Source organism: Homarus americanus, unplaced genomic scaffold (genome assembly GCF_018991925.1).
Source record: "Homarus americanus isolate GMGI-L3 unplaced genomic scaffold, GMGI_Hamer_2.0 scaffold24922, whole genome shotgun sequence".
In the NCBI taxonomy this organism is placed as follows: domain Eukaryota; kingdom Metazoa; phylum Arthropoda; class Malacostraca; order Decapoda; family Nephropidae; genus Homarus; species Homarus americanus.
In genome coordinates, this window is record NW_024722610.1 from 3258570 (window position 1) to 3285847 (window position 27278).

Below are 27278 nucleotides of genomic sequence, written 5' to 3' on the forward strand. Positions count from 1 at the left end.
AACTCTGTGTAATTGACAAAGACTTGCATGGTCATTTTAACGCTGGATTAAACAAGACCAATCCTTCACTACCCTTGGATATAGCCTTCTGGTAGCTTTGGATTATATAATCAGGAAAACATAATAAAACTAGTGAATGATTTTTTGTAGATTTTAGATTCTAATGAGGACTCAGCTGGTCGCAAGCCTTATTGAAGACTGTAAGACGTAGAATCATTTTAAAGCCAGACTAACAACACAAAGGCTAAAAATCAACCTTACCAAACTTTCACTCACGACGTGATACCAATAGTTGGATACATTTTATCACAACACAAAGCTTTTTCAATTATATTTAAAGGTCAAGTAAGCATCTCAATCACCCTCAGTACACCTGACCTTCTACACACTACAGTACACGTTAATGACTGGTGAAGGTTGGTGCTGACTGCTGGAGGTTGGTGATGACTGGTAGAGGCTGGTGATGACTGGTGGAGGTTGGTGCTGACTACTGGAGGTTGGTGACTGGTGAGCTGGTGATGACTGGTGGAGGTTGGTGCTGACTGCTGGAGTTGGTGATGACTGGTAGAGGCTGGTGATGACTGGTGGAGGTTGGTGCTGACTACTGGAGGTTGGTGATGACTGGTGGAGGCTGGTGATGACTGGTGGAGGTTGGTGCTGACTGCTGGAGGTTGGTGATGACTGGTAGGGGCTGGTGATGATGGTGGAGGTTGGTGCTGACTGCTGGAGGTTGGTGGAGCTGGTGATGACTGGTGGAGGTTTGAGGTGATGGTATTTGGTGAAGGTTTGTGATGACTGATAAAGGTTGGTTATAACTGGTAAAGGTTGGTGATAACTGGTGATAACTAATGAAAACCCGTGATGATGAGTGATAACTATTAATAACTGGTAATAACTAATGATAACTACTAATACTTGATTGAACTCTGGACCCAACCACATCATGAGTCAACATCATCCTTACAAAACAACATCTACAATAACACCATGACCTAATAACCGATAACAACTGAAGGATAACCACAGTGATGGTCATTGATCTGTTGTTGTTATCCTGGACGAGTGTAAATAGACCAACCTCACATATCTTTTATTGCATTCTTGGATTTGATATCATTTGACGTGTTTAGATGATGATAATTCCCCTTTGATATTTTTTTTTTACTAATGCTTCAAATGTCATCAGACGAGTATTCAAAAGGGGTGTTGGAGAAAAAATTATTATTATTATTATTATTATTATTATTATTTATTTATTTATTTTTTTTATTATTTTTTAAGTTGGTTTAATGGACGTTTTGAGAGAATAGAACGTGAATGAATGATAGAAAGTTGATAGTAAGTTGAGGTGGATGGTTGGATTGACAGCCTCTCTCTCTCTCTCTCTCTCTCTCTCTCTCTCTCTCTCTCTCTCTCTCTCTCTCTCTCTTTTTTTTTTTCTCTCTCTCTACCAACCATTTGTACTCTGGTCAATAGTATTCTGGGACTGTACTTTATATACCTCATCATACTGTGCCTGAGTTCTTTACGTCACCACAACACCAGGCACCCGTGGCTTTACTCCCCTCACCTGTCCTCAGCCATCTACTCCTTCACTCTCCTTCACTCTCCTTCAAGCAGATTCTTTTCATTTATCATAAGTCGATCACTCTATTCTTATCATCCTTCTTACACTCGCATAATTAGATACACCAATGGATTTCTGTTCTGTTTTTTGTTTTGTAATTCAGTTTAATAAGTAGAGTAAACTAGGAATGACAGTCCAATTACCCCAAAGTAGAGCAGATGACTTGCTTTTTTACATTAGTAGATATCCAGAGGACCGTTTTCCAGGGTAATATTGGTGACGCATTTTCTTGATTTTTTCTTCAAAATTTAATTAAAAACATTTAAACTCCAGCAAAAAGAGTCCAATATTTTTCCAGGTGGCAGATAACATCACTCAAGGCAGGGAGGGAAAGATGGCTGCTAGTCACATATTTATTTTTTAATATAATCATAGTAAAGTTACCAAAATTAAGCATAACTACGAAGGCTGCGGTGACCGAGTGGATACAACACTCACTCCTCTCCTTTGGCTTTTGGTTCACATCCAAGACCACCTCCCCCCCTCTCCCCACGTTGCATTCACCTAATTGAGGAAGGTGTAGGCGGTAAAGTACAGTGCCCACCTCACTGTACAGTACACCGAGCGTTTAGTGTACAGTGCGTTGTCTCTTCACTCCCCAGGTCATTATAGACAGAGTGTAAGGTGATCACTACACTGGCTGGTGATGTTGTCTTAAGGCTGTAATATATAGTTTAAGTCTCCCGTAGATTTATATCGTATAAGGATGCTGGAATAAACGCTGACCTGGACCTACACTGAAGCAAAGAGGTTGTCATCGTACTCATGGGGGGTTGTTATCGTACTCATGGGGGTTGTCATCGTACTCATGGGGTTGTTACTCTCTGGGGTTGTCATCTATGGATGGTCATCGTACTCAGGGGATGGTCATCGTTCTCATGGGGGTTGTTATCGTACTCAAGGGGCTCAATCATCGTACTCTTATCATCATCATCTTCGACACTGGGCTAATTAATTATACTCAGGGGGTTAAATGACTATCCTCAGTGGACTAATTCATTATACTCATAGTGTTGTTAACATTAGGGATCATGCATTGTTACACGTTAATTGTATTAATTAGAATTTGTGACAAGGACGAGATTCTAAACATAGATTTACAAACAGTATATTGAAATGCCAACACCGGGTAAACCACTATGTCCGTCTTGAGTGTTGTTCATGGGTATAGCGTCTGTCTGTCTGTCTATCTACCTGTGTGCTCTTCTGTCAGCTCTGCATAGCATTTCATTTTTACTTACCTCTTTTTCTTGTCTTGTGTGTGTGTGTGTGTGTGTGTGTGTGTGTGTGTGTGTGTGTGTGTGTGTGTGTGTGTGTGTGTGTGTGTGTGTGTGTGTGTGTGTGTGTGTGTGTGTGTGTGTGTGTGTGTGTTTATTTATTTATCTTCTTTTGTATCGTTTTTTTTTGTCCCTGTCTATCTCTGTTTTTTCTGTTTTGTTTATAAATATTTTCTTTTTTGTATTTGTTAATTTGTCTCCATTTTAGTCCGTCTATCTCCGGACCTGTCCTGTCTAATTCACTGTCTACGCGTCTCTCTCTCTCTCTCTCTCTCTCTCTCTCTCTCTCTCTCTCTCTCTCTCTCTCTCTCTCTCTCTCTCTCTCTCTCTCTCTCTCTCTCTCTCTTTTTTCTATCCGTCGACATGTTGTCACTCTGTCTATATCTGTCTCTCATGGCCTTCTTCATCTATCTACCTGTCTCTCACTGTCCACCTGTCAACACTGCAGCCCACCAAAGGATGACAGACAAACATGAAGGAGGGAGGAGGAGGCACTGATATCCTTGTACCTCTGTGACATGTCAAGGTCAGAAGGTCAAAAGGTCAGGTCATCAGTGAGTCATTCCAGAGAGAGAGAAACCGCCATTGGACATACTGTGTAGTGTAGTCCTGTCATTATCCTTTTAAAATTGAGGGAAAAGTTGTTTATCATCCCTTTGACGTCCAGGAAAGAATTTCATCGTCGTTTTAAAGCCTGGGAAATATGTTTTGTCATCTCCTGCTAGATATTAGAAAAGTTAAAGGGAAGGTCTTAATCGTGTGTCTCTCGGTGTGGAAGGTACAGTATTTTCTTATCTTTTAAGCGTTTGCCTTTGTTAATTATGGTGTAGTATATGTGTGATGGTTAATGAGATATTGACAACTACATAAAACCTCACAAAATTTCACAAAACCTCACAAAATTCCACAAAACCTCACAAAACCTCACAAAGCCCCATAAAACCTCACAAAATTCCACAAAACCTCACAAAACCCCATAAAACCTCACAAAATTCCACAAAACCCCATAAAACCTCATAAAATTCCACAAAGCCCCACAAAACCCTGTTATTGAATATTTATCACTGAATTATAACTACAGTATTCTTATTATTATCTCATCCTTTACAAACTAATGTATGTATGTGGGTGAGGTAGATACAGCAGCATCAGCAACTTGGTAGAAACTTCAGCCCCGTCTCCTCGTAGACACCTCCGCCTACCGTCAGCTCTTGATGTAGTTATGCAAAGTAGATCAAGTTATCAAGTTGGGGGAGGACTTTGTTTATAGAGTCCTCTTAGTGGTGTTTGGTCAGGAGTCTCGCGTTTCACCCTTCTGTCTGAGCCTCTTGTTTACCTTGTTGCAGTGTGTGTGTGTGTGTGTGTGGGTGTGGGTGTGTGTGTGTGTGTGTGTGTGTGTGTGTGTGTGTGTGTGTGTGTGTGTGTGTGTGTGTGTGTTAATCTTATTTGTTGTCCCTGTGGAGTTGTGCGCATCACGTTTCTCATTTGTCTTAATGTTTACAATTGTGTCGTGTGGCTTCATGTCATTTAGATTTTTTTTAATTGGGTTATGTAATGTTTATGTTTGTGTCACGCCCTTTGGTTTCGTCATTTGTTCCATATTTATCTTATTATTAACTCCCATTATTCGTCTTTACTTTCTCGTTTTTTTACTTCACTTTGCGTTTCCTTTCGTGGCATAAATAAAACATCTTACATTTTACCTGTAATTTTCATGTCGATGATTTAACTTATTCCGGGGTGATTATGGCGGTCAACACAAGTAAAGAAATAAGTAGTCGAATATCACAGAAGTGCAGGACTAGTGATCTAGCCTTAGTGTCGTGCTCATCTCGTTCGTCATTTGTTTCGTGTTTACATTATCACCTCAGACTTGTGGCAGACTGGCAGCCACTTCCTCTCCTTCTTACGTGGGAGACATATGCCCTTTACGTTATCAAAGGGAAGGGAATACGATCTCTCATTGGAATTCTACACAATGATTATCGTTAAGCAATAGTTCAGAGTTAATAGTTAACCTTTACGATAATGGAGCATTAACGACTTGAGTAGTGACCAAAATTGTATTGTTAGTTATTAGAATGTTAACCCTATTGCCAAAGGTTTCCGATATCGTAACCTTAACCACTTCTTATAGCAGAGGATAATATTACGATATAACATCTCATAAGAACAGGTAGCAACATGAACAAACCAGTATATAACTTCTAGGATCTGATGCAATAATGTAAACAGTTCTTGAGAGACAACGGCCACCGAGCTTCATTAAACACATTCACACCGATATACTTTTCATTGCACTTAACATGACAAAGTGTTATTACCCAGTACACATAATCTTCTAAATTACCTTTTGAGCATCGTACATTAAGTTTTAATTGTCTCTTACCAGCCCAAATGACATTACAAGTACCGGGTACATGGGGCTTACTGTACCAGTGTGTCAGACTTGGTTTATCCCAAGAGTTTAATCAGACGTTTTTATATATAACTTTCTTAATCCCAAGTACATTTTAATTATATATATATATATATATATATATATATATATATATATATATATATATATATATATATATATATATATATATATATATATATATATATATATATATATATATATATATATGCAAGTAAATCACTGTAGTTGCGCGTGATCTAGGTATATGCTGATAACCAAAAGGAAAGACTGTACTCACCCTGAAGATGTGAATTACACGAAAGCGCTTGGGAACTTCGTGTTTTCTTCTTTTCCTTTTTTTTTTTTTTTTTTTTTTTCATGTACATCTACAATGAAAACGTGGATAAGATAAATCTTGATAACACACTGGAAAAGGGAATAATGGAGCACCTTAGCTTTCATCCTTGTTCAACATGTTCAGTTGCCTGAAGATGTCTTGAATAAAGCATTTAAAAGCTAAGGTGCCTGTTGTTTCCTTTCCAGTGATTTTATATATATATATATATATATATATATATATATATATATATATATATATATATATATATATATATATATATATTATATATATATATATGATATCGTCACAGTGTGTAAGCCACGCTCTCCTCCTGTCTTAAGGGTCGTTGGTTCGTTCCCTGGGGACACTCTCAGTCCACCTTGCTGTTAATGTGTACGTAACTTTACAGTTGGGTAAGTGAATGAAGGCAAACGTATACAGTGCTGGTCATGGTTCCTCCTGGTGTACCGAAGCCTTGGTATATACAGGTAGTTTGATGTACCCTCATGCCTATGGGACCACTTTTCACTTTCACTGAGTGTGTATTTCTGTCACTGTTCATATGTTTCTAAATTATATTGGGAAAGTTAAACAAAGTCCCAATCAGAAGTCTTATTTTGTGCTAAAGATTTAATATCACAAGTAAGTCTCCAAACAAAAGTTATCTCACCCCAGTGAAGCCAGTCGTTCGCAAGACCCTGGGGTGAGGGGTGAAGGGATGACGCACAAGCTGGCAGAGTTCAGGGGTCAGTGGCCTTCATGCCAGTGCGTGTACCTGGCGGCCTGAGGGAGATATTCATGCTGACTATTGTGAGGATCCTTCCAGCTCAGGGGAATTTGTCCAGTAACTTTCGTCACACTTGGTGGTCACAGAGAACTGTTGATTACCTAGGCATTTATTGTGTCCTGATTCATGTCTAGTGATCTGATATCATGTGTCATGGGGTGTGGCGGCCGAGTGGATACAGTGCTTGCCTCTTGTCCTAATGGTCACTGGTTCTATCCCCACCACTCCTTTTGTCTCTCTAGCTCTACCTGATTTTACTCTTGGGGAAATGAAGGTGGTTGAGTGCAGTACCTTCAGTCCTACACAATCCACTTTCATTTTCAATATTCTAAGTCTTAACATTACACGAAGTTTCAGAACTGAGCTCGTGTATTAAGCTGGTGGTTGAACATTAGCCAAATTTACCTACATCCTGTTATATAGACTCTAATTAAAAAAAAATACATAATACAAATGAGAGTAATAACGTTTAATATCAGAATCTGAAATCTTAAACAAATTTCTGGATTATCCTGGAAGTTGAACGTAATCCAAATTTACTTGTATCTAGTTAACACAGTCCCGGTATAAAGAAAATTACATAACCACTAATTAGACCTATAATATTACCATAAGTGGGAATATTATCAAAATATTTCCCCAGCACAATAGAATTCCTTTTACTTGTTATTTGAAGTTTATACACGACGTCGGGAATCGCAAGAGCCACTTACACGGTCTCAACTCCCCTGTAAGCTATTAAAAAAAAAACACTATTTACTAAAGTGTTGGGGAAGTGTGTCTGTGTTGGTTGTTAGAGGCAACAGGTGAGGGCCTCAGACTGTCCCCACTACCAAACTTTGACCATAATACCGTAAGAGGCTTATTATTTATGTCCAGAAATTACCTCTACAACCTGGAATTAATTTTAGAGAGTTTGGTGCCACGTACACAGTACACATAAGCATCTACTCTCACATGTACAGTCCCTTTCACTAATGCGTTTACAGGGGCTCGTCAGGTTTTGTGCAGTGTGGCAGCCCTTTGTTTGTTTACATTTGACAGAAGGAAACCTGCAATAGTAAACTTGCTGTAGAATCAAAGTAAAACAATATTAAGACAAATATCTCAAAGATAATTATTTCTGGAGTGTGTGTGTGTGTGTGTGTGTGTGTGTGTGTGTGTGTGTGTGTGTGTGTGTGTGTGTGTGAGCCAGACAAAACAATAAACCAAAAAATCACATCGTTAAAATACAAAAAAAACTCAAACCTAAATAACCTTTACTGTCGTCTCCAAAAACATACTTTCATAACTCAGTCCCACCATAAAACTCAAGTAATAATCAATTAAGGAAATAATAGCTCGGAAAACAGTTATTTTATTGGCTGGAGAAAACACAGTCAATCACAGTGGCGACATAAGTGTTTCTGATGAGTATAACACAAATGTAATTGTACCTGAACAAATAAGATTTTTTTATTGGAATATCATTAAAAGTCACTGATTAATTTTTTTTTATGATTTGAGGGGAAATTTAAGTATCACATATAAATAACTACATCTTGAATAATTGAACGAGTGAGTGGTGGTGAAGGGGTGATGATGATGGTGATGGTTGTGAGAGCGGTGATGATGATGATGATGATGATGATGATGATGATGATGATGATGATAATGGTGGTGATTATGATGATAGGAGCCAACATGGAAAGCCTCACAGAAAATGTAAAAAAAAAAATATAGTACAAAACTTACCACCTGACATAGTGTTCAGGTTAATGTCATTTTTTATCATGTAAATATCACAATGGGATGATATGAACTTCACAATTGAACAAATAGATATGATAATTCACCTTATAGATACAGCCACTCTATGAAGACAGTGATTGATGAAGGGGGATGTCTGGCTAGTGTGTGTGTGTGTGTATGTCTGGCTAGTGTATGTGTGTGTCTGGCTAGTGTGTGTGTCTGTCTGGGGAGTGTGTATGTCTGGCTAGTGTGTGTGTGTGTCTGGCTAGTGTGTGTGTCTGTGTGTGTGTCTGTTCGCTGGGGTGTGTGTGTGTGTCTGGCTTGTGTGTGTGTCTGGCTAGTGTGTGTGTGTGTGTGTGTGTGTGGCTGGTGTGTGTGTGTGTGTGTGTGTGTCTGGCTTGTGTGTGTGTCTGGCTAGTGTGTGTGTGTGTGTGTCTGTCTGGCGAGTGTGTGTGTCTGGCTAGTGTGTGTGTGTATGTCTGGCTAGTGTGTGTCTGTCTGGCTAGTGTGTGTGTCTGGCTAGTGTGTGTGTGTGTGTGTGTGTGTGTGTGGCTAGTGTGTGTGTCTGGCTAGTGTGTGTGTATGTCTGGCTAGTGTGTATGTCTGGCTAGTGTGTGCCTGTCTGGCTAGTGTGTGTGTGTGTCTGGCTAGTGTGTGTGTGTGGCTAGTGTGTGTGTGTCTGGCTAGTGTGTGTGTCTGTCTGGCGAGTGTGTATGTCTGGCTAGTGTGTGTCTGGCTGGCTAGTGTGTGTGTGTCTGGCTAGTGTGTGTGTGTGTGTGTGTGTGGCTAGTGTGTGTGTCTGGCTAGTGTGTGCTGTCTGGCTAGTGTGTGTATCTGGTCTTACTGAGTTATCCAGAAGTAGCCAAGATCCGGGTCTAGAAAAGTTCCTACGGTGATTAATTCTCGTAACCAATGATGTAAAATTGGTTTGACTTAAATTAATGCACAAAAAGTCTAAAATTAACTTTGATCTTATAAGTAATTCTCTACCTTAACTATGCGCATTTAACAATAAATGAAATAAATTTAACCCACAGAAACTTACACAAAAAATATCCTGTGTACTTTTGTTTTACTAGGTGTTGTGAGCCCGTATCCAGTTAAGGTAGAGAATTACTGGTGTTTCAGCTTTAAGACCACCAGTGATATACAGTCTTCCATCTTTAAGTTACCACGAACATTCATCTTACGATCCTTTAAGACTCGGAACCCAATTGACCTATTTACGAGGATTTACCAACACAAGATACCACTGAGCTGTAACATAATTCAAGAGATAATTATGCTGTTAATATTTTTTTGTGAATTAAACTGCTCACAGCAATAATCCTTCTACCTTTTACTTGATATAGATACACTGTTATAAGTTATGGAGTGAAATGTTTTGCGAGATTATCCCCAGGTGGTGTTGACGGGTTGATAACTGATTTATAAATTATTAATAGATATTGGAACATGTAGGTAGATGTTAGCTTACAACAGACACACTGGTTATGGAGCGTAGGTAGAGTGGATAATAATACTCGTCTCCTGATCAAACTTTACTACTACTACTGCTGTCCCCTTATGTAGTGAAGGCTTAATGAGGTGTCTGGCCTGAGGGACCTCCTTGTACTGCACCTCTGTCTGTTGCTCGTCAGGTTATTCCCAGATGATGAGAACCTCCTGAAGAACTTACCTATACTGTTGATGTCTTGTTTTCAATGGATTTCTAAATTTATAATAATGACCTTAGAGGATTTTCTACCTGTTGTTGTCTTTGGAGTGGAAAATAGAGTAAAGTTAAGATGATTTCACGGAGATGATGTTCTTTGGTGGAGAGAATTAGGAAAAAATAAAACAATATATTCTTTACACTTACAAGACGGGTCCGGGCAGCTTAGTTTATTTACCTTGAGTCAACTATTGAGTTTGTCTTCAACTTTGGTGGTTACAGAGAGACGATTTCTTTAGATTTCAACACAATTTGTTTTACCTGATGGATTATTTACACATTTATTCTTGTTATTATTTTCTAACTGACTCTCAACAATGACCTACTTTCTGCTTTGTTTTCTTACCTGATTTATGGTGTGTGTGTGTGTGTGTGTGTGTGTGTGTGTGTGTGTGTGTGTGTGTGTGTGTGTGTGTGTGTGTGTGTGTGTGTGTGTGTGTGTGTGTTAACCCTTCTCATCCTCTTCATCATCTCATCTCTACGTCCTTCATTCCTTAAATAATGTTTGGACTCATTTAAGCCCTGGTGACACACTCTACCACCCGTGTGTTTACCGAGAGAGTTGAGGAGTCTTTTCAGGGGGCAAAAAATGGACAAAGTTTAGCTTGTGGGGAGGAAATACAAAAATTTTAAAGGTTTTGGCTCAGGGCTGTTTTCAGAGCTGGTAACACTGACACAGGGTGGGGGGGAAATCGAACACTACTTCAATAGGATCAAGGACTGCGTATCTCTTGTTCAGATCCTGTAAGTGTTGTCCCCCCTCCTCACTCCTTCCTGCCTCTCACTTTTCCCCTCACCTCTCTCCTTCTCACTCCTCTCCATCTCACCCTTCCCTTCTCCTCGCCCATATTCCCCTTACTTCACCCATCCCTCACCCATTCACTCTCTTGTCCCTTCCCATTCTCATCACCTCCTCTGTTCCCCTCACCATCACCCCCTCCATTCCCCTACCTATCTACTGCTCCTTCACCCCTCCCTTCCCCTCACCCCTCCCTTCACCTTCCTGTTAACCATCTTGCCTCACCCCTACTCCCCCTTGCTTCTCTTATTCCATTTTTGAATCCCTTTCATCTCCTCCCCCCCCCTCCCCTTCCCACCCCTCGTCAGTCCCTTCCCCCCTCCCCTCACCACCCCTCGTCAGTCCCCTCCTCCCCCTCCCCTCACCACCCCCCATGCTGTCCTTTTTCAAGTCTCGGCTCCTAAACACGCCATTAAACTACGCCAACACTTTAAGTCATATTTTATGACAGCAATCAAGACGACCTGGGAGAGAGAGGGGAGGGGAAAGGTTATGGGAGAGAGGAGGTGAGAAGGGAGGAGGGAGAGAAGGAGAGAGGGGAGAAGAGGAAAGGGGAAAGAAGGTAGGATAGGAGAGAGAAGAGGAGGAGATGGTAGGGGAGAGAGGAAAAGGAAGGGAGGAAAGAGGGAGAGATGAATGGATAGACAAGAAACGAAACGACTGGATAGAGAGAGCAGAACAAGAGACGAATGAATGCATAAAGGAGTGTGTTAGAGATAATTTACCATTGAGAGACATTGAATGAGAGTTTTGTGTTCACTCTCCCACTCTTTGATCTTTCCCTCTCTCTTTTTTTTCTCTCTTTGTCTCTTATTTACTCTTTTTCTCTTTTTAGTCCACCTTTCTAATCCTCTCTCTCTCTCTCTCTCTCTCTTCACTATACCTTCAAAGTAACACAATTACACGGTATACTTTCATCAGTAAACACAAAAATAATGAAAATACCAACATAAGTATTTTCGAGGAACGTGATAATTTTTAGTACACTTGGTATACGAACATGACATAGGAGGTCTAACCTAACCTAACCTAACCTACCCTAACCTACCCTAATCTCAGGTGTACAGTGTTGATAATTTATTTTTACTCCCTCTGATGATGTGGGGGTTACTGATATTAGCATTACCTGAAGATTACTGTAGTCCTTCTTAGGTTATTTCATCTTAATATTAATCATTCTAATGTAATGTAATCATTCTAATCTAATCTCCCAGTGAGCTAATCTAAGCTAATATAACCTAATTTTATCTGTATTTAGCCTAACCTAACGTAACATTAACTTAACGAAAGCTAATTTTACGAAACATAACCTAACATAACATAACCTTACCTAAGCTAACGTAATCTAACATCACTTAATTTAACCTCACCAACCCAACCCAACCCAACCCAACCCAACCCAACCCAACCCAACCCAACCCCACTCCCCACCCCACCCCAACCCACCCCAACCCAACCCAACCCAACCTAACCCACTCCCACCCCAACTCCACCCACCCAACCCAACTAATAGAACAAACATATTTAATCAACCCATAACTAAGCTCAGGTAAACCAATCATCAGGTAATCCAAATATTAAACCCCCCAAAAAAAAAAAAAAAATAATAATAATAATAATAATACGTAATGATTCTAAACCTCATGAAAAAAATTGTTGTTGTTGTTAGGCCTCGTGAGGAACGCCGTGTAATGAGAGTTTATGAGTTGTTCCCCAAAAGGCGTATATAGAGAGGTTATGGGAGGTCGTTTATTGAAGGTGGATGATGGAGGGAAGATGTCGCCTCCTAAACATCCTTATTGGATCTTCAAACGATATTGAAACAGTTGAGTATTTAAGACCTTGGGGAGGGGGAGGGGGAGTTGGGGATTGGGGAAGCTTGATGTGATTGGTTGTATTTTGTTGTTGAATTTTTATTTTGAGGGGAAAGGGATGGATTTTGTTTTTTGTGATTGTGTGTGTGTGTGTGTGTGTGTGTGTGTGTGTGTGTGTGTGTGTGTGTGTGTGTGTGTGTGTGTGTGTGTGTGTGTGTGTGTGTTAGGTTTGGTAAGTTTTAAATTTGGCTAGGTTCTGTAATTAGGTTAGTTGCGGTTTGGTTAGGTTAGGTTAGGTTATTTGTCATCATTGAAATCATATAGTGAGGTTGAGGTGATAAGGTCTACTTTAGTCTGTCAGTAGAACACTTAATTTCTCTGTATTCCTTGTGTGGTAACGCTGGGCCTCTTGTGATTGGTTACTTACGGAAGAGTAGCCATGACGTCACGCCGGCTTTGTTTACATACGTTTGATCTGGACTGCGGCGGCGGCTTCCCACTTCCACCTTGGGCCACGCGAGCCATTTTTAACAACTATTGGACAATTGTCGGAATGTCTTTGGTAATTAGAACAGGTTACAAAGGTTTGAATCCCTTGAAGGCGATAACTTAACCCTTTGAGGACGAGAACTTAACCCCTTGAGGACGAGGACTTGACCCTTTGAAGACGACGATTTAACCCCTCGAGAACGATGACTTTGCACCTTGAGGACAGTGAGAACGAGGTCTTAGCCCGTAAGCACAAAGAATTAACCCATTGATAGATATGTATCTTCGTCCTCTACGTATAATATCTTAGTACCTTGAGTATAATAGTTTAATATCTTGAACTTGATGTCTTAAACCTTTAAATACTACGATCAATACCCATTAGCATGATGACAATGTTCTCAGGAGGTTAAAGTTACCGTAAGTCATGGGGTTAAGCTAGATATGGTTGCTTAGGGTATACAGTACAGACCTCTAACTTCAAGTACAGCAACAGTTAACACCAGTCAGTAAACTCAGACTTGACCAACTCAGAATTATAAAAAAAATGTCTCTCATATCACCAAGTTTTTATATGACACGTTGAAAATATAAATATATCTTAAATGTGTAAAATATACTCTCAGGTTACGTATTGTTATATAATTTTTGTTACCTATTGTTTCAGATTAAATGTTATGGTTAAATACAGTTTAATTAGGATATTTACTTAAGCAACTAGTAATATTATTGGGTAGAATTAAGCGCAGGAGATGACGGGGATTGGGTTGGATTGAAATGGATGTATTAAATTTATTGTTTGATCCCTGAAACCAAATTTGGGAGGATTGATAAAGACAACCCGGAAATCTTGGGGGTGGAAGGCCGTGGTCGCCAACCCTCAGTCAAACTTATGGTTCCTCTTAGATAAGAATATAAGACCTTCATAATTCATCGTTAAATTCATAAGTCGTTGGATCTTCAATTTTTCATGATTAACCTAAAAAAATGAAGAAAAATTAGCGGGGGTATTGTTGTTCTTTTCCCTAACCGGAAATAATGGCGGATGTGTTATTGTACTTTCCCATGAGGAGAAATAACGAAACAATAGAAATTAAAGTATGCAATTAAATGGAAAACTTTCGAATATAACTTTAGAACAATCTACTGCGCCAATCTCATTACAGTAACTGAGGGACTAAATGGCAGAATTGTTCCCCCTCTTAAAAGCACCTGAATGGTGAGTTTGTGGAGAGGAATAACAAATTACCACCATCTCCCCCCTATAACCAGCCAACGCCCTGGAATAATTGACCAAACTCACTCTCTATGACATTGAAAAATTATTCAGTTGTAAAGAAAATTGGACACTTTTTCTCTGTGTGAGTGACCTTCGTTTTTTTTTATGCTATCTGTTGATACTTCCGAGAGGTTTAATGATCCTCAATTTGTAAAGCTGAATAAAAGCAATCTTCTTTGAACTAAGTTGGTGTTTGGAAAGGTTGAATGGTACTCGTATATTTAACTGTCGTGGTGTTAAGAGATGGGTATAAACCAGTGGTTCTCAACCTTTTTCACCCCATCCCCCCCTTGAGGAATTTTCAACATCCTCGTGGCCTCCTTCATTCCCCACAAATAATGTTGAAAAATAAAATGCAGATGAAGAAAATACCCTTATTTTATTTCAAGGTTGACAATCATCATTATCTTATATTTTGATAGACTTACATGATTGACTAACTGACGTCACTAGACTAGGGTGACTACTAGACAAGCCTCACAGCAAACTTTAATTTGGTTGGGAAAAAGTTCATATGACCTCTGCATATTTTGTCACAGCTCAGTGGCAAGGCTGATATTGTTTCCTATCAGTCAAGGGTTGACACACGGACACGTACTGAACAAGTCAGTTCAGCAGCTCGGTCCAGCGCCTGTCACACAGACAGGGACTGGACCTGTGAAATCTTAAATAATCCGTAAAAAAAAAAAAAATGCACTAGAGTATGTAAATATTAAAATTGTATTGTCGTTATGATTAAACAAAATGGCAAAAAAAGAATGAAAATTCTCTTCTGCCAAGTCAAAATAAGTAATACAAGTTTTGTTTAATTCAGATTCCCAACATTATTTGGAAACGTACAATTTATAACAGCTCGCCGTGGCTCCCTTAGGGGCCATGGCCCCCAGGTTGAGAACCATTGGTATAAACTGATTAAACACACACACACACACACACACACACACACACACACACACACACACACACACACACACACACACACACACACACACACACACACACACACACACTGTAGCTTCCACATATTGCTTGACACAGCTGAGGCCCATCATGGTACAGTATGATAACAGTTCCGTGTTTATTAGACTCACCTCACATCTTCCACAGTCAGTATACGAGTGCTAAGGGGCTTCATGGATGTGTTAACAGGAAGCAGAGCGGCTGGGTGGGCGTCCAGTTTGTTGCGGCTCAGACCTGGCGACTGTCACGGTGAACAATGACCCACGCCCGAGGCAGGTGTGTCCTCCACCCACGCCTCCCAGGTGCTGTTACTCACCTTTAACTCGTTCCCCGCGTCCCTCGTTACCTGCTACATGTGAAGAACACCTGCAGTCCATTCCACCCAAAAGACCACGAGGTATTAGTCCTGCGGATATATTAAACAGCTAGTTCACCTAAGTCTTGTTCACTGCATGTTTGACTCACTGTGTAATGAACTCTCAGGTAAATTACATAAAGCGACACACAACGGCATAAAGGTCACTACCTTAACTACTATGAGCTGTCAAAGCCGTAGTGACTACCATTACAGCATGTTACCTGGTGAACGACAGAAAAAATATTAAAAACAGGGATGCCGGGTAACGACCACGCGCCTACGAACGTTCTAACATTTGAGCTACATGACCAAGAGAATATTAAGTCAGTAGATATAGCTAACATTACTTGTCGCCTTCATAATGTTCCCCCACCACCTACGGGGTTACCACTACACCAGTAGCTGCGTCAGTCCTGGCTGACAGAACTCTGGAGAAACTTTTGTGGTGCGCCGGCATCGTGAGTGATGATAAATATCTTCAAAGAGCAGTATGATCATGTGTGTGTGTTTGTGTGTGGACAACACAACATCTGGTAAATGCCTCAGCCAGCTGCTCTGGGCTACACATGCTTACAGTGAGAACCCAACGGCGGAAGAGGTGACCAATACGCTGGTGTTGCTCCTCCGTCGAGGTTGAAGAAACAGTTGTTAAAACAGAAGTGATACACTTCTCCTTGACTCTCTGTGACACCCCCCAGGACACTAGTGTTTAATTACAACATTTCTCACATTGTCACCTCATAACACAAAATCACCCAGCAGCGGTCAACACTTTCTCCTCTGACTTAGTCCTCCATCTTGTTGTATATAACAGTGCATCCGGTGGCAGGATGATCAATTAGAAATGATCCTTAATTATGTGAAAATTTATATTGTTATTGTCCAATTGAGTCATTACCACCCGGGTGAAGTGATAATACACAACTATCCCCTAAGTAACCAGCACCCGCACCTCCCTACCCACACCCGCACCTCCCTACCCGTACCAGCACCTCCCTACCCGTACCAGCACCTCCCTACCCGTACCAGCACCTCCCTACCCGTACCAGCACCTCCCTACCCGTACCAGCATCTCCCTAATGTCATCTCTTTATCTTCACAATCGTGGTAATGCTTGGGAAACATACACACTGACATACAGAACTCCGCTTCCTGTCAGGTCTAATTTTTGATAATCTCGTTTTCTTTCATTAGTTTCATAATAATGTTTAGCTGATTTGAGTTTACTTAATTATTAAACCTGTCAAGGATAAGTTCCAGTACACCTGTTGAATTGTCGTTTGTTGACATTAATTATGAAGACATGATAAACATAAACGTCCACCACTGTAGAATAGAGACTAATTGAATAAGCTCATTGAATTGAATTTAGTTAAGTATTACCAACTTGTAATACCAACTCTAAAATAATAAACATGGCTTCCAAGACATTATATTTGCTGAGGAATTGGCAACAGTGTTTGGGTTGTATTGTTGTCTCGATATGGTAACAGCGAGCCTAAAATATTTATTGCATCTGATTACATAATTATACTCAATATATAATTCATATTGGGATAATTGCCATAATTAATAGGTAGAGAGGAATGTAATTGATATAGTAAGTTTATTGAATTTGCTTAACTTAGGAAGGGCGAGGAATTTTTAATGAGTCCATAGAATGAGTGTGTAGAATAGATAACATTCTTCCTCACCACACACACACACACACACACACACACACACACACACACACACACACACACACACATACATTAAAAAGAAGCAATAAAAACAAAAAACAGAATGACATAGAGACAAAAAGAGCTTAATTTAAAATAAAACAAAGATAAAAAAGAGAGTACAGGGTGAAAGAGAAGCAAATAGAGAGAGAGAGAGAGAGAGAGAGAGAGAGAGAGAGAGCGAGAAATGAGTCAGGCATCGTGAAATGACCTCTATTGGAAAACCATCGTGATCTTCCTAAGTTTATCCTCCACTCAATAACAAATGACCAGTTAAATCACGCCCCTTCTGTGTGATTGGAGGTGAGGTGAGAGAGAGAGAGAGAGAGAGAGAGAGAGAGAGAGAGAGAGAGAGAGAGAGAGATGAATGCACATAGTAAAAGGCAACGAGATGGAGAGAGACAGAGAGAAAAATAACAAGAGGAAAAAGAGAGAGAGAGGGGAGAAATAATTGAGAAGGAGGGAAAGAGGAGGTAACAGCTATATCACGTTTTCGTTCTGTTGTGAGAGAGAGAGAGAGAGAGAGAGAGAGAGACAAAAATAGAGAGAGAGAGAGGGAAATGAGTTATATGCCATCTTGTTTCTGCTTGATTGGGAGATGTGTGTGTGTGTGTGTGTGTGTGTGTGTGTGTGTGTGTGTGTGTGTGTGTGTGTGTGTGTGTGTGTGTGTGTGTGTGTGTGTGTGTGTGTGTGTGTGTGTGTGTTTGTGTGTGTGTGTGTGTGTGTGTGTGTGTGCGCGTAAAATATTCTCCCTTCCTGGTTGAAATTCCTAAAAGGTTCATCCGTTATATTTCCTCCAATATGTGACATCAACCACCATCTGGCTGACCTACTAGCATTAAGACACAAAATGGCCGACATAATGGTACTGAGACATAACTAGACACATTTCTCATCCCTATAATTATAACATTTATCTGGTTAATTTATCAGAGTCTCAATCATTTACCCTCATTTTCTGTTCTATCCTCAACACCATCTTCTGTTCTCACTTAATTCTCATTTTTTCTTCTCTCAAATAATCTAATTTTCGTTTTCTCTCATTCTGTTCTATAGATTCACCTCAATTCTGTTTTCTATTTCCAATCCCGTTTTCTCTTCATAGGTTTTTTTAGAGTAGTTTCTCCTGAATCCCGTTTTCTCTTTTTTCCTGGACTCCATTTTCTGTACCCAAGTTCATGGTCCATTTAGGTAATGAGGAAGGGAGGGTTCGGTATAATTCAGGTTCAGACAGTAGAGAACTTTTATTTTTGGTAATGCAGTGGCTAAGAGGGAGGAGGAGGGGGAGTGTGGTGGGGGGAGGAGGACTTTAAGGGAAGGTTGATGAGTGAGTTCTGTACTTGACCTGAGTTTGAGATTCTTGATGGGGTTGTAACTTGATGGGTTAGTTGGAGGGGGGGTTGCTTGAGTTTAAATATCTTGATGGGAGCATAGACTTGAAGGGGGGGGGTTATATTAAAGGATTTGTATTAACACGTAAGAGAGAAAGTCAAGACTAGGATTCTCAGAGAGTTGGTAAGGTATAATTTCCTTCCTCATATTGGAGATGTTGGGACAATAGTTTATTTATATACTAAAGTCCAGGTGTAATTCAGACGCCATCTTAGCTCATCGTGTTTCGAACTGGGTTAAGAGAGAGAGAGAGAGAGAGAGAGAGAGAGAGAAAGAGAGAGAGAGAGAGAGAGAGAGAGAGAGAGAGAGAGAGAGAGAGAGACGTGTTTCTCATATTGTCTGTTATTGACCTAAAAATTTACGAATATTTTAGGTTCAGGTGCAGTTTCGGTTACCTAAAATACGCACGAATATTTGAGGCCCAAAATTAAGGTTTCCAAAGGCAGATAAATTAAAATATCCTTTGTCTAATGTTAAGGGAAGAATCATTCATTATCCTCAGTTAAATTACAACACAAACGGAACAAAAGGACGTAATTGCTCTCTAACTTCTACCATAACTAGTGGCGTTCTTTCATTTCCTAAGGTAAGATGTATATAAGTTACAATGGCAGTGTGTGTGTGTGTGTGTGTGTGTGTGTGTGTGTGTGTGTGTGTGTGTGTGTGTGTGTGTGTGTGTGTGTGTGTGTGTGTGTGTGTGTGTGTGTGTGTGTGTGTGTGTGTGTGTGTGTGTGTGTGTGTGTGTGTGTGTGTGTGTGTGTGTGTGTGTGTGTGTGTGTGTGTGTGTGTGTGTGTGTGTGTGTGTGTGTGTGTGTGTGTGTGTGTGTGTGTGTGTGTGTGTGTGTGTGTGTGTGTGTGTGTGTGTGTGTGAGGCAGGTCACGGAGGTGGTGGCAAGATGGATGAGACTCCAGCCTCAACAATGGGCTAAAACACCTTCTTTATCCACCTGTTTATCCTGCCCTGGGCTGAAAAATCTGCTTCATCGATGACTCTCTCTGGTGTTGTGAGTGATTGCTCTATGCTGCTTCGCTGAATAGACTGTGGAATAATCTTAGTTTTTAAAAAGTGTGTGTGTGTGTTACAGTCAATCTATATAACGAGTTGTGGTAATTCCCAGGTATTTAGCTTAATAAGTGTAACCTAACCTAACTGTGTCTAAATGTTATGCACACACACACACACACACACACACACACACACACACACACACACACTGTACAGCTCTGTAAATGTATTCAATGCATATTATATCATTATGTCTAAATCAAATGTAAGTCTGTATATTTTCAGCCACCGGCTGCAACTCTATTAATAAACCGTTTATTATTATTATTATTATTATTATTATTATTATTATTATTATTATTATTATTATTATTACACACACACACACACACACACAGCCAAGAGTCGTCGTAGATCGAACAGTCAGCCACAATGTGTCCTTCACCACTCCAGCACATCACATCTCAGTATAGAGGCTGGTAACATCATCTCTTGTTGCTGTACCCAGAAGAACATTGTCACGAGTCCATAAAGGTTTGGATCCTCTAAAAACAATTATAGTTGAGAAGAGTTTTAGAAATGTGTGTTTTTTTTAATGGGAGTTCCATTGTGTTATTTATACTTGAGTGAGCTTATTCACATATATACGGCCCTGAAAGACACACACAACATGGATGAACTCCTTCACAGCTCCACGGCGTCTGGAAATAAACAGAAGTGACTTGAATGACCTCGATAGAAGAGTTCCGTCTGGTTTAACCTTTTGCGTTTAATTTTGAGATGAGAAAAGTTCAACTTCCTGCCCCGTGTTTACTTAGCCCTGAGCTAACTGACTTCTATTAATAAAAACATTGATATTTTTGCCGTATGTAGACCAAGAAAATCTGAGTTCTATTTCTCTAATGGACTGTAGTGTAGGTACTGTACTAACCTTGTTACGCGCTTAAAGACTTTGGTTGTTGAAGCGCAGAAATAACATTATAACATCCACGACCAAAACATTGACCACTCTACCTGCCATCTATTGACCAAACACTGGACCACTGTACCTACCGTCTGACCCTCCAGCCATCTGCTGGCCAAACACTAAACTAACTAATGTATTTAGGGAGACTTTTTAAAAGTGCATTCTGCTGTCGCCTGTTGATCAATTACTGAACTAATAGGGGGAAATAATAATTGCATCACCCCGCCCTCTGTTGACCGAAAATGTAAACCATTACACACTGCTGAAGGGTTAATAGTGCATTTTACTGTTATCCATAAAGAACTGAATTACGGTGTCAATTACTGTGACGCTGATGAAACATTCTGAACCATTTACCAGGTGATGGTGGGATAAGGGCGCTCTCGTGTGTGTGTGTGTGTGTGTAATGGTCAGCATTCTCGCCTCGCAAGCGAGTGGACCCAAGTTCGATCTTCGGGCAGGGTGAAACTATGGGCAAGTTTCTTTACGCCATTTGCCTCTGTCTACCCAGCAGTAATTGGGAACCTGGATGTTAATAGATTTGCGGATCGTGTTCCGGGGTAATGGTTAGCCAGTGCAGTTGGCGAGTTGTCCGGACTTCTCGGACTATTCCTTGACACTGGGTCAATCAGCTCGCTAACTTATAGTGTTATTGTCGTGTTATTGACAGCTTCTACGCCTTAAATAAATTCACCTCTAGGTGGCCCTTGGGCCAGCCATCCTCGTTACACGAGGTGCAATCATTATTATTATTATTATTATTATTATTATTATTATTATTATTATTGCAGTTGCCTGTGTCTGTAAATTGGTGGACACGTGTTTCTGTTTGTTTGTGCGTTTGTACTCAGGGGATGAAAACATCAAGTACCAAAGGGGATAATTAAATGTACTCAAGAGCCTAACAAGTCAGTGTAACCCTGTCTGTTCTTTTCCAGGCAACACAGTCTACCCGCCTGACAGTGCATGAGATACCTACCAAATTCCACAACACTCAGTCCAATCTCTCTCTCGTCAGACTGTCAGAAGCATACTCCCGAAATATTTAAGATCGTGGCTTGTAATATGAGCTGGTGAATATATTTTGAAATCAAGTGTATAATGCCTCTCACCCCTGACCCCTAGAGAATATACTGCCTCTCCCCCACCTACCCCGACCCACTCCTAGAAAGAATACGGACTCACCACCACCCCGACCCACCCCAACCCACCCCTAGAGGAGAATACAGCCTCCCCCCTCCCCCTCATGCCCTGCCCACCCCAGAGACGCGTGGAAATATGAAATGCATATCCGAGAGATGAATAATATATGTGTCTAGATTAACAAGGTGATTACATATATGAATTGCAAGTAATGGGAGAGAGAGAATTAGAGAAAATGTTGTTGGAGGGACGGAGGGGGAGAGGGGATAGTTAAAGAGAGAGAGAGAAAGTGGGAAAGGGGAAGTTAGAGAGAGAGGGGGGAAGTGAAAAGTCACAATAAAGAGAAATAGTAAGAGAAAGAATTAAAGGAGATCGAAAACAGAGATAGAGAAAATAAATAAATACACTGAGAAGCAAAGCGAGAGAAAAGGAAACACAGACAAAATGCAGAATAAAAATGAATAAAAACAGAGACAAAGACACGAATAAACAACGGATAAAAACACAGAGAAATAGAGAAACGAAATAACCAGACAGATAAATAGAGACACAGTTAAGAGGGAGAATTTGCAAGCCAGAAGCTATCATCAGGCAGTTCAAACAGTCAACTCCCAGTCAGACTTTTTTTTAGTTTAACAAATTTATTGACAAAGCTTGGAGTACAGTTTGCCCATTCTGAGTAATTCAGTCAGGTCTTGACACTGAGGGTGGTATCACTTCTCACTGCCACGCAGGACAGAGGTTCATACACAAAGAAATACATCATATTCATAAACAGTATATATAAGTCAGATTCATGTGGATGATGTCACTGTTCACTGCCATGCAAGACATTGGTTCATATACATTGGACGTCATATTCTAATTGAAGACTAATCAGTGTGGGCTAGCAAATTTGGGATAAACAGCAAGGATGTCCTCAAGCACTCCCGATTCAAAGTAGTAATTACAAAGTTCATGATACAATAAGCCAGGTGGCCTGAAGTCTGACAGTGTCACATTCAATAATATAGTGTTCAAGTGTATGCTTTAAAGGTTTATCACAAAGTTTACATGCTGAGTGTACCGGTATGGGTACAGCGTTACTAACTTGCCAGATGTGTCTGTATCCTAGCCTAATTCTGGCCATGACTACATCACATTGTCTGGTTCTGTCCTTATGCTAGCAAAACCGGTACCTCTTGTCACAAAATTTCTCATATTTACTAATGCTACAACTACCAGGTCTCGGCATTTCTCAGTTCTTCTAGTTCAGAGTTCATGAATCTGGCTTGAATGTTTTTAAGTACAGCATTGGACAGGCCAAGGTCACGGTCAACATTTTCTTTCTTACATGCCTCATTGGCCAGTCTAACAGCACGGCCATGATACCTGATTCCAACATGGGCCGGAATCCACACAAATTCGATGTTAGAGTTGTTCTCATTGGCAGTTATCACATTGCTTTTAATATCACATACAACTTGACATAGAACCTGACGGGCTTTTCAGTGTTTTCAAAGCACTTTGAGACTCACAGAATATCACCCCACCTCCATTTTCTTTAAGGTAGTCTGTAGCTAAGTATATTCCAGTTAGTTCAGTTTGTGTTGTGCTGGCCCAGTTGTTCAACCTTTGCTTGTTTGACACAATCATCTCTTTTTCTTTATATATTACAATTGCACAGCCTGTTCTACCTGTGTTTGTCTGCACAGAACCATCAGTAAAAGCTTAACATTCACTTGATTTAATACTCTCTATGTGTCTGTTAATAGTTTCTAGTTTGACACATCTCATCACATCGGTGTTTAACATTTGCTTACTACCAACAGGAGTGTAATTAATAGGAACTGATATATCCAACCAAGGAGAAATGGCATTAATGGGTTCGTGTGGGTTGATTGGGACATTCAGTTTCAAGAGATCTGCGACACTTTTATTAAGCCACACCCCAAAGAGTCTTTTGTGGAAGGTTAGCGAGATAGTCGGGATTACTTAGATAGAACATCAACTCAGTTTGACCTGTAGTTTGGGGACCATTGTTCTCTAAAACTTTGATACAAAATATGGTATTAAGTAGAGCTATCCTCTCAGATAGGGAGGGCAGCCCTAGCTCTTCCCACATGTTTACAATTCTGGTTGATTTGGGGCATCCTAGAATGATGCGCATGGCTTCATTTTGCACTACCTCAAGGCTGTCGAGTTGTTTAGGCGGAATATTCACAAGATGGAGAGCATGATAGTCAACTACAGAACGAATGAAGTGAAGATAGAAAGTACGAGCATAGGTGATGTTAATTCCATAACCCTTGCCAACAAGGGTTCTGAGGGGTTTAATGCGCTGCATTAATTTGGCACGAAGGTTGCTGACAAAGTTTGCATCATTCACACAAATTCCAAGATATTTATAAGAGCTACATAGTTCCAAGGGCATGCTGTTAATGTTAAAGTCAGGAGACAGAGGGTGAGCAGGACGAGGATTGAGGACCCTCGTCTTGTCAACAGATATTATGAGACCACATTCCACATTCCTTTGAGCAAATACATCCAGCAAGGCTTGGAGCCTGAGCTTGGTCTGTGTCATAATGCAGGTATCATCAGCATAGCATATTACAGCCTCGTTTGGCTGAACTGGAATGTCAGCAATAAGCTTGTGCATCAGTATATTAAAGAGCATAGGACTTAACACTCTTCCCTGAGGCGTGCCAAGCTCAAATGTTCTCATTCTGGTATCTTTGACCCCCCTAAACAGAACACTGGCATACCTGTTGGACAGATAACCCTTTATCCATGTCAGGAGGTTACCTTGGATGCCAAAATTAGCTAGTTGCTTAGGTATAATGCCTCTATTAGCTACATCAAAGGCTGATTTAAGGTCTATGAAGGCTGTTTGTGTCTTATCTTTTGAGTGAACAAGATATTCTGCTAAGCATGTCTGTGTGCTGCACCCAAGCTAAACAGTTCTGCAAAATTGACCATCTCTGCGTGGGTAAGTGTTGTGATGAGTTGGTCTGGCGAGTATAGTCTCTCTCTCTCTCTCTCTCTCTCTCTCTCTCTCTCTCTCTCTCTCTCTCTCTCTCTCTCTCTCTCTCTCTCTCTCTCTCTCTCTCTCTCTCTCTCTCTCTCTCTCTCTCTCTCTCTCTCTCTGTCTCTCTCTCTCTCTCTCTCTCTCTCTCTCTCTCTCTCTCTCTCTCTCTCTCCAGCAGAGACAGACACCAAACCATCACATCTTCCCCCCCCTCCCTCCTCCCTCCCCCATCCACACCACAACCTGTCATCCCTACCTCCTCAGTATGCACTCCGCTGACTCAGTAGACAAGAAGGGAGATGGAGAGAGAGAAGACAGTGAGAGAGAAGAGAGCCTATCTATATCGGGTGTCTTACTGCTGCGTTTTGGTCGAGTTCTCTTTGTGATGTGTCGAGGTAACTTAAGAGCGGGAAGTGGAGGTTGTTGTGACGGCCTGAACTTTATTGGTGTGTGTGTGTGTGTGTGTGTGTGTGTGTGTGTGTGTGTGTGTGTGTGTGTGTGTGTGTGTGTGTGTGTCCTTAAAGATTCCGATTTACGCCCGGGGCATCCCTAGTCCACCTAGCTTTGAACAGGTGCCTCGCTTGACAGTTGAGGAAGTGAAGGGTGTCAAGTGTAGTGTCGCCCACGCTGCCTCCCTATGTACCCGAGGTTAATTGGACCTTCTATCGCTTTTAATAACGTCATAGCGAAACCTCCATATAACGAACTTCTCTCTCCATATAACCCGTGAGGTGGAGGTTTCATATATAACAGACCCTCGATATAACGGTCTTGTATCTATATAGTTCTTTATATAGAGGTTTCACTGTAATCATCATTCTTCTATCGTATGTTTGTTTATGTTGTTTTGTTCTTATCTGTTGTTATTACCATTATTATGATTAGTTGGTTATCTTTACCGTTGTTGTTATTTGTTGTTATCATACGTGTTGGTGTTATCCTTGGGGAGTGGGTGAGGGGTGTATGGGCGGGAAAGGGGGAGAGACGGGGGGGGGGGAACATCTGGTTGTCGACACTCAAGTTAAATACAGAGGAGAGGGGGGGGGGGAGATCTCACTAACTCAGGTATTTAATCATCGGTGCAACAAAGAGAATTCATTCCAAGTCGACAGACCAACACGTTAGATCTCCACTTGCCCGCGTGTTGGTCAATACAGTACTGGGGAGCATCATAATTAATACCGTACAGCCGGAGCCTTTGTATACCGCAAAACACACCGGACCCCAGCGGTTAATAAGGTCCACTACAATTACTCGTTTGCATTAAAGATATGAATATAGATTGATACAATATAGAGTAAAACCTCCATTTACCGGACATCAATCTAATGGGTATAGTCCGTTATATTGGAGGTTTCAAATATAACGAACTACGATATAATGGACTGTGCTCTTCCATATAATCCGGTAAAATGTGATGTAAAATTATAAATGTATTCTATAGCATAAGATGGAATTGTGGTGGTAAAATAAACGATTAACAGAGAGCCAATTAGTTTTCTCAGGTGGAGGAACATATTGAAATAATAGGAGGAAAATGATTGATTAAAGGACTATGTGTCAAAGTAGTTGGAAGGAGAGAGAGGAAGGGGATAGTTCAAGAAGACTGTTATCATGTGTGTGTGTGTGTGTGTGTGTGTGTGTGTGTGTGTGTGTGTGTGTGTGTGTGTGTGTGTGTGTGTGTGTGTGTGTGTGTGTGTGTGTGTGTGTGTGTGTGTGTGTGTGTGTGTGTGTGTGTGTGTGTGTGTGTGTGTGTGTGTGTGTGTGTGTGTGTGTGTGTGTGTGTGTGTGTGTGTGTGTGTGTGTGTGTGTGTGTGTGTGTGTGTGTGTGTGTGTGTGTGTGTGTGTGTGTGTGTGTGTGTGTGTGTGTGTGTGTCGAAGCAGAACACGTCTTAGCATTACATGGCCTCAGCTGGCACAGGAGGGAATGAGGATTATTCTTAGACATTAAACATTCGTAACAATTTGTCACAGGATCTCACCAAACATAATTACAAACTGGCCCACGAGGCGAGACACTTCACATTATGAGAACGAATTTATAAATAGATGTGAACAGAGGCGCCACCACAGTGTCTTTGCTTCTTAGTATGGAGACGTACTTAATTGTTTTTGTGTCATAAGCTCATTAATATTGTTATGACGCGCACGAGGAAAACACTTAGTGAACATTTATCATGGCTTAAGTAATTCAGTGTTATTGTACTCATTCACTTGTGTCGGGTATCAGTTACTTACGTCTCAATATTGAATCTATATTGACTTGAGTATCTCCTTGAAGTCAGAGACGGAACAGCCAGCCTTGTCATTGTGTTTACATGATATTACAGTATAAGCAGTCCTTCAGTGGAGCAGATACACAAACAACATCTCCTTCAGCGAGTATTACTGGTTTATGAGTCACAAGTAGCGAGCTGTGTTGTTTTCCCTCTCACAGTCTCGTCATGAGAGGTCACACGTCTGAGA

The 27278-nt window shown here is 40.7% G+C and overlaps 1 protein-coding gene across 1 annotated transcript; it reads right to left on the bottom strand.

Moving 5' to 3' along the window:
- Positions 1–381: 381 nt before the first annotated feature.
- Positions 382–13015, bottom strand: LOC121862963 (pectinesterase inhibitor 10-like). The gene is made up of 2 exons (XM_042361417.1): positions 12959–13015; positions 382–795 (listed from the first exon to the last, which is right to left on the bottom strand). The coding sequence occupies exons 1-2, from the start codon at positions 13013–13015 to the stop codon at positions 382–384; spliced, it is 471 nt and encodes a 156-aa protein (XP_042217351.1).
- Between the last annotated feature and the right edge of the window lie 14263 nt (positions 13016–27278).

Coding starts and splice junctions, on each gene's coding strand:
- LOC121862963 (XM_042361417.1), bottom strand. CDS start 13,015: ATGGCTCGCGTGGCCCAAGGTGGAAGTGGGAAGCCGCCGCCGCAGTCC. Junction 796..12,958: donor CGCCGCAGTCCAGATCAAAC/GTATGTAAACAA, acceptor AACCTTTATCAG/TCATCACAAACCTTCACCAA.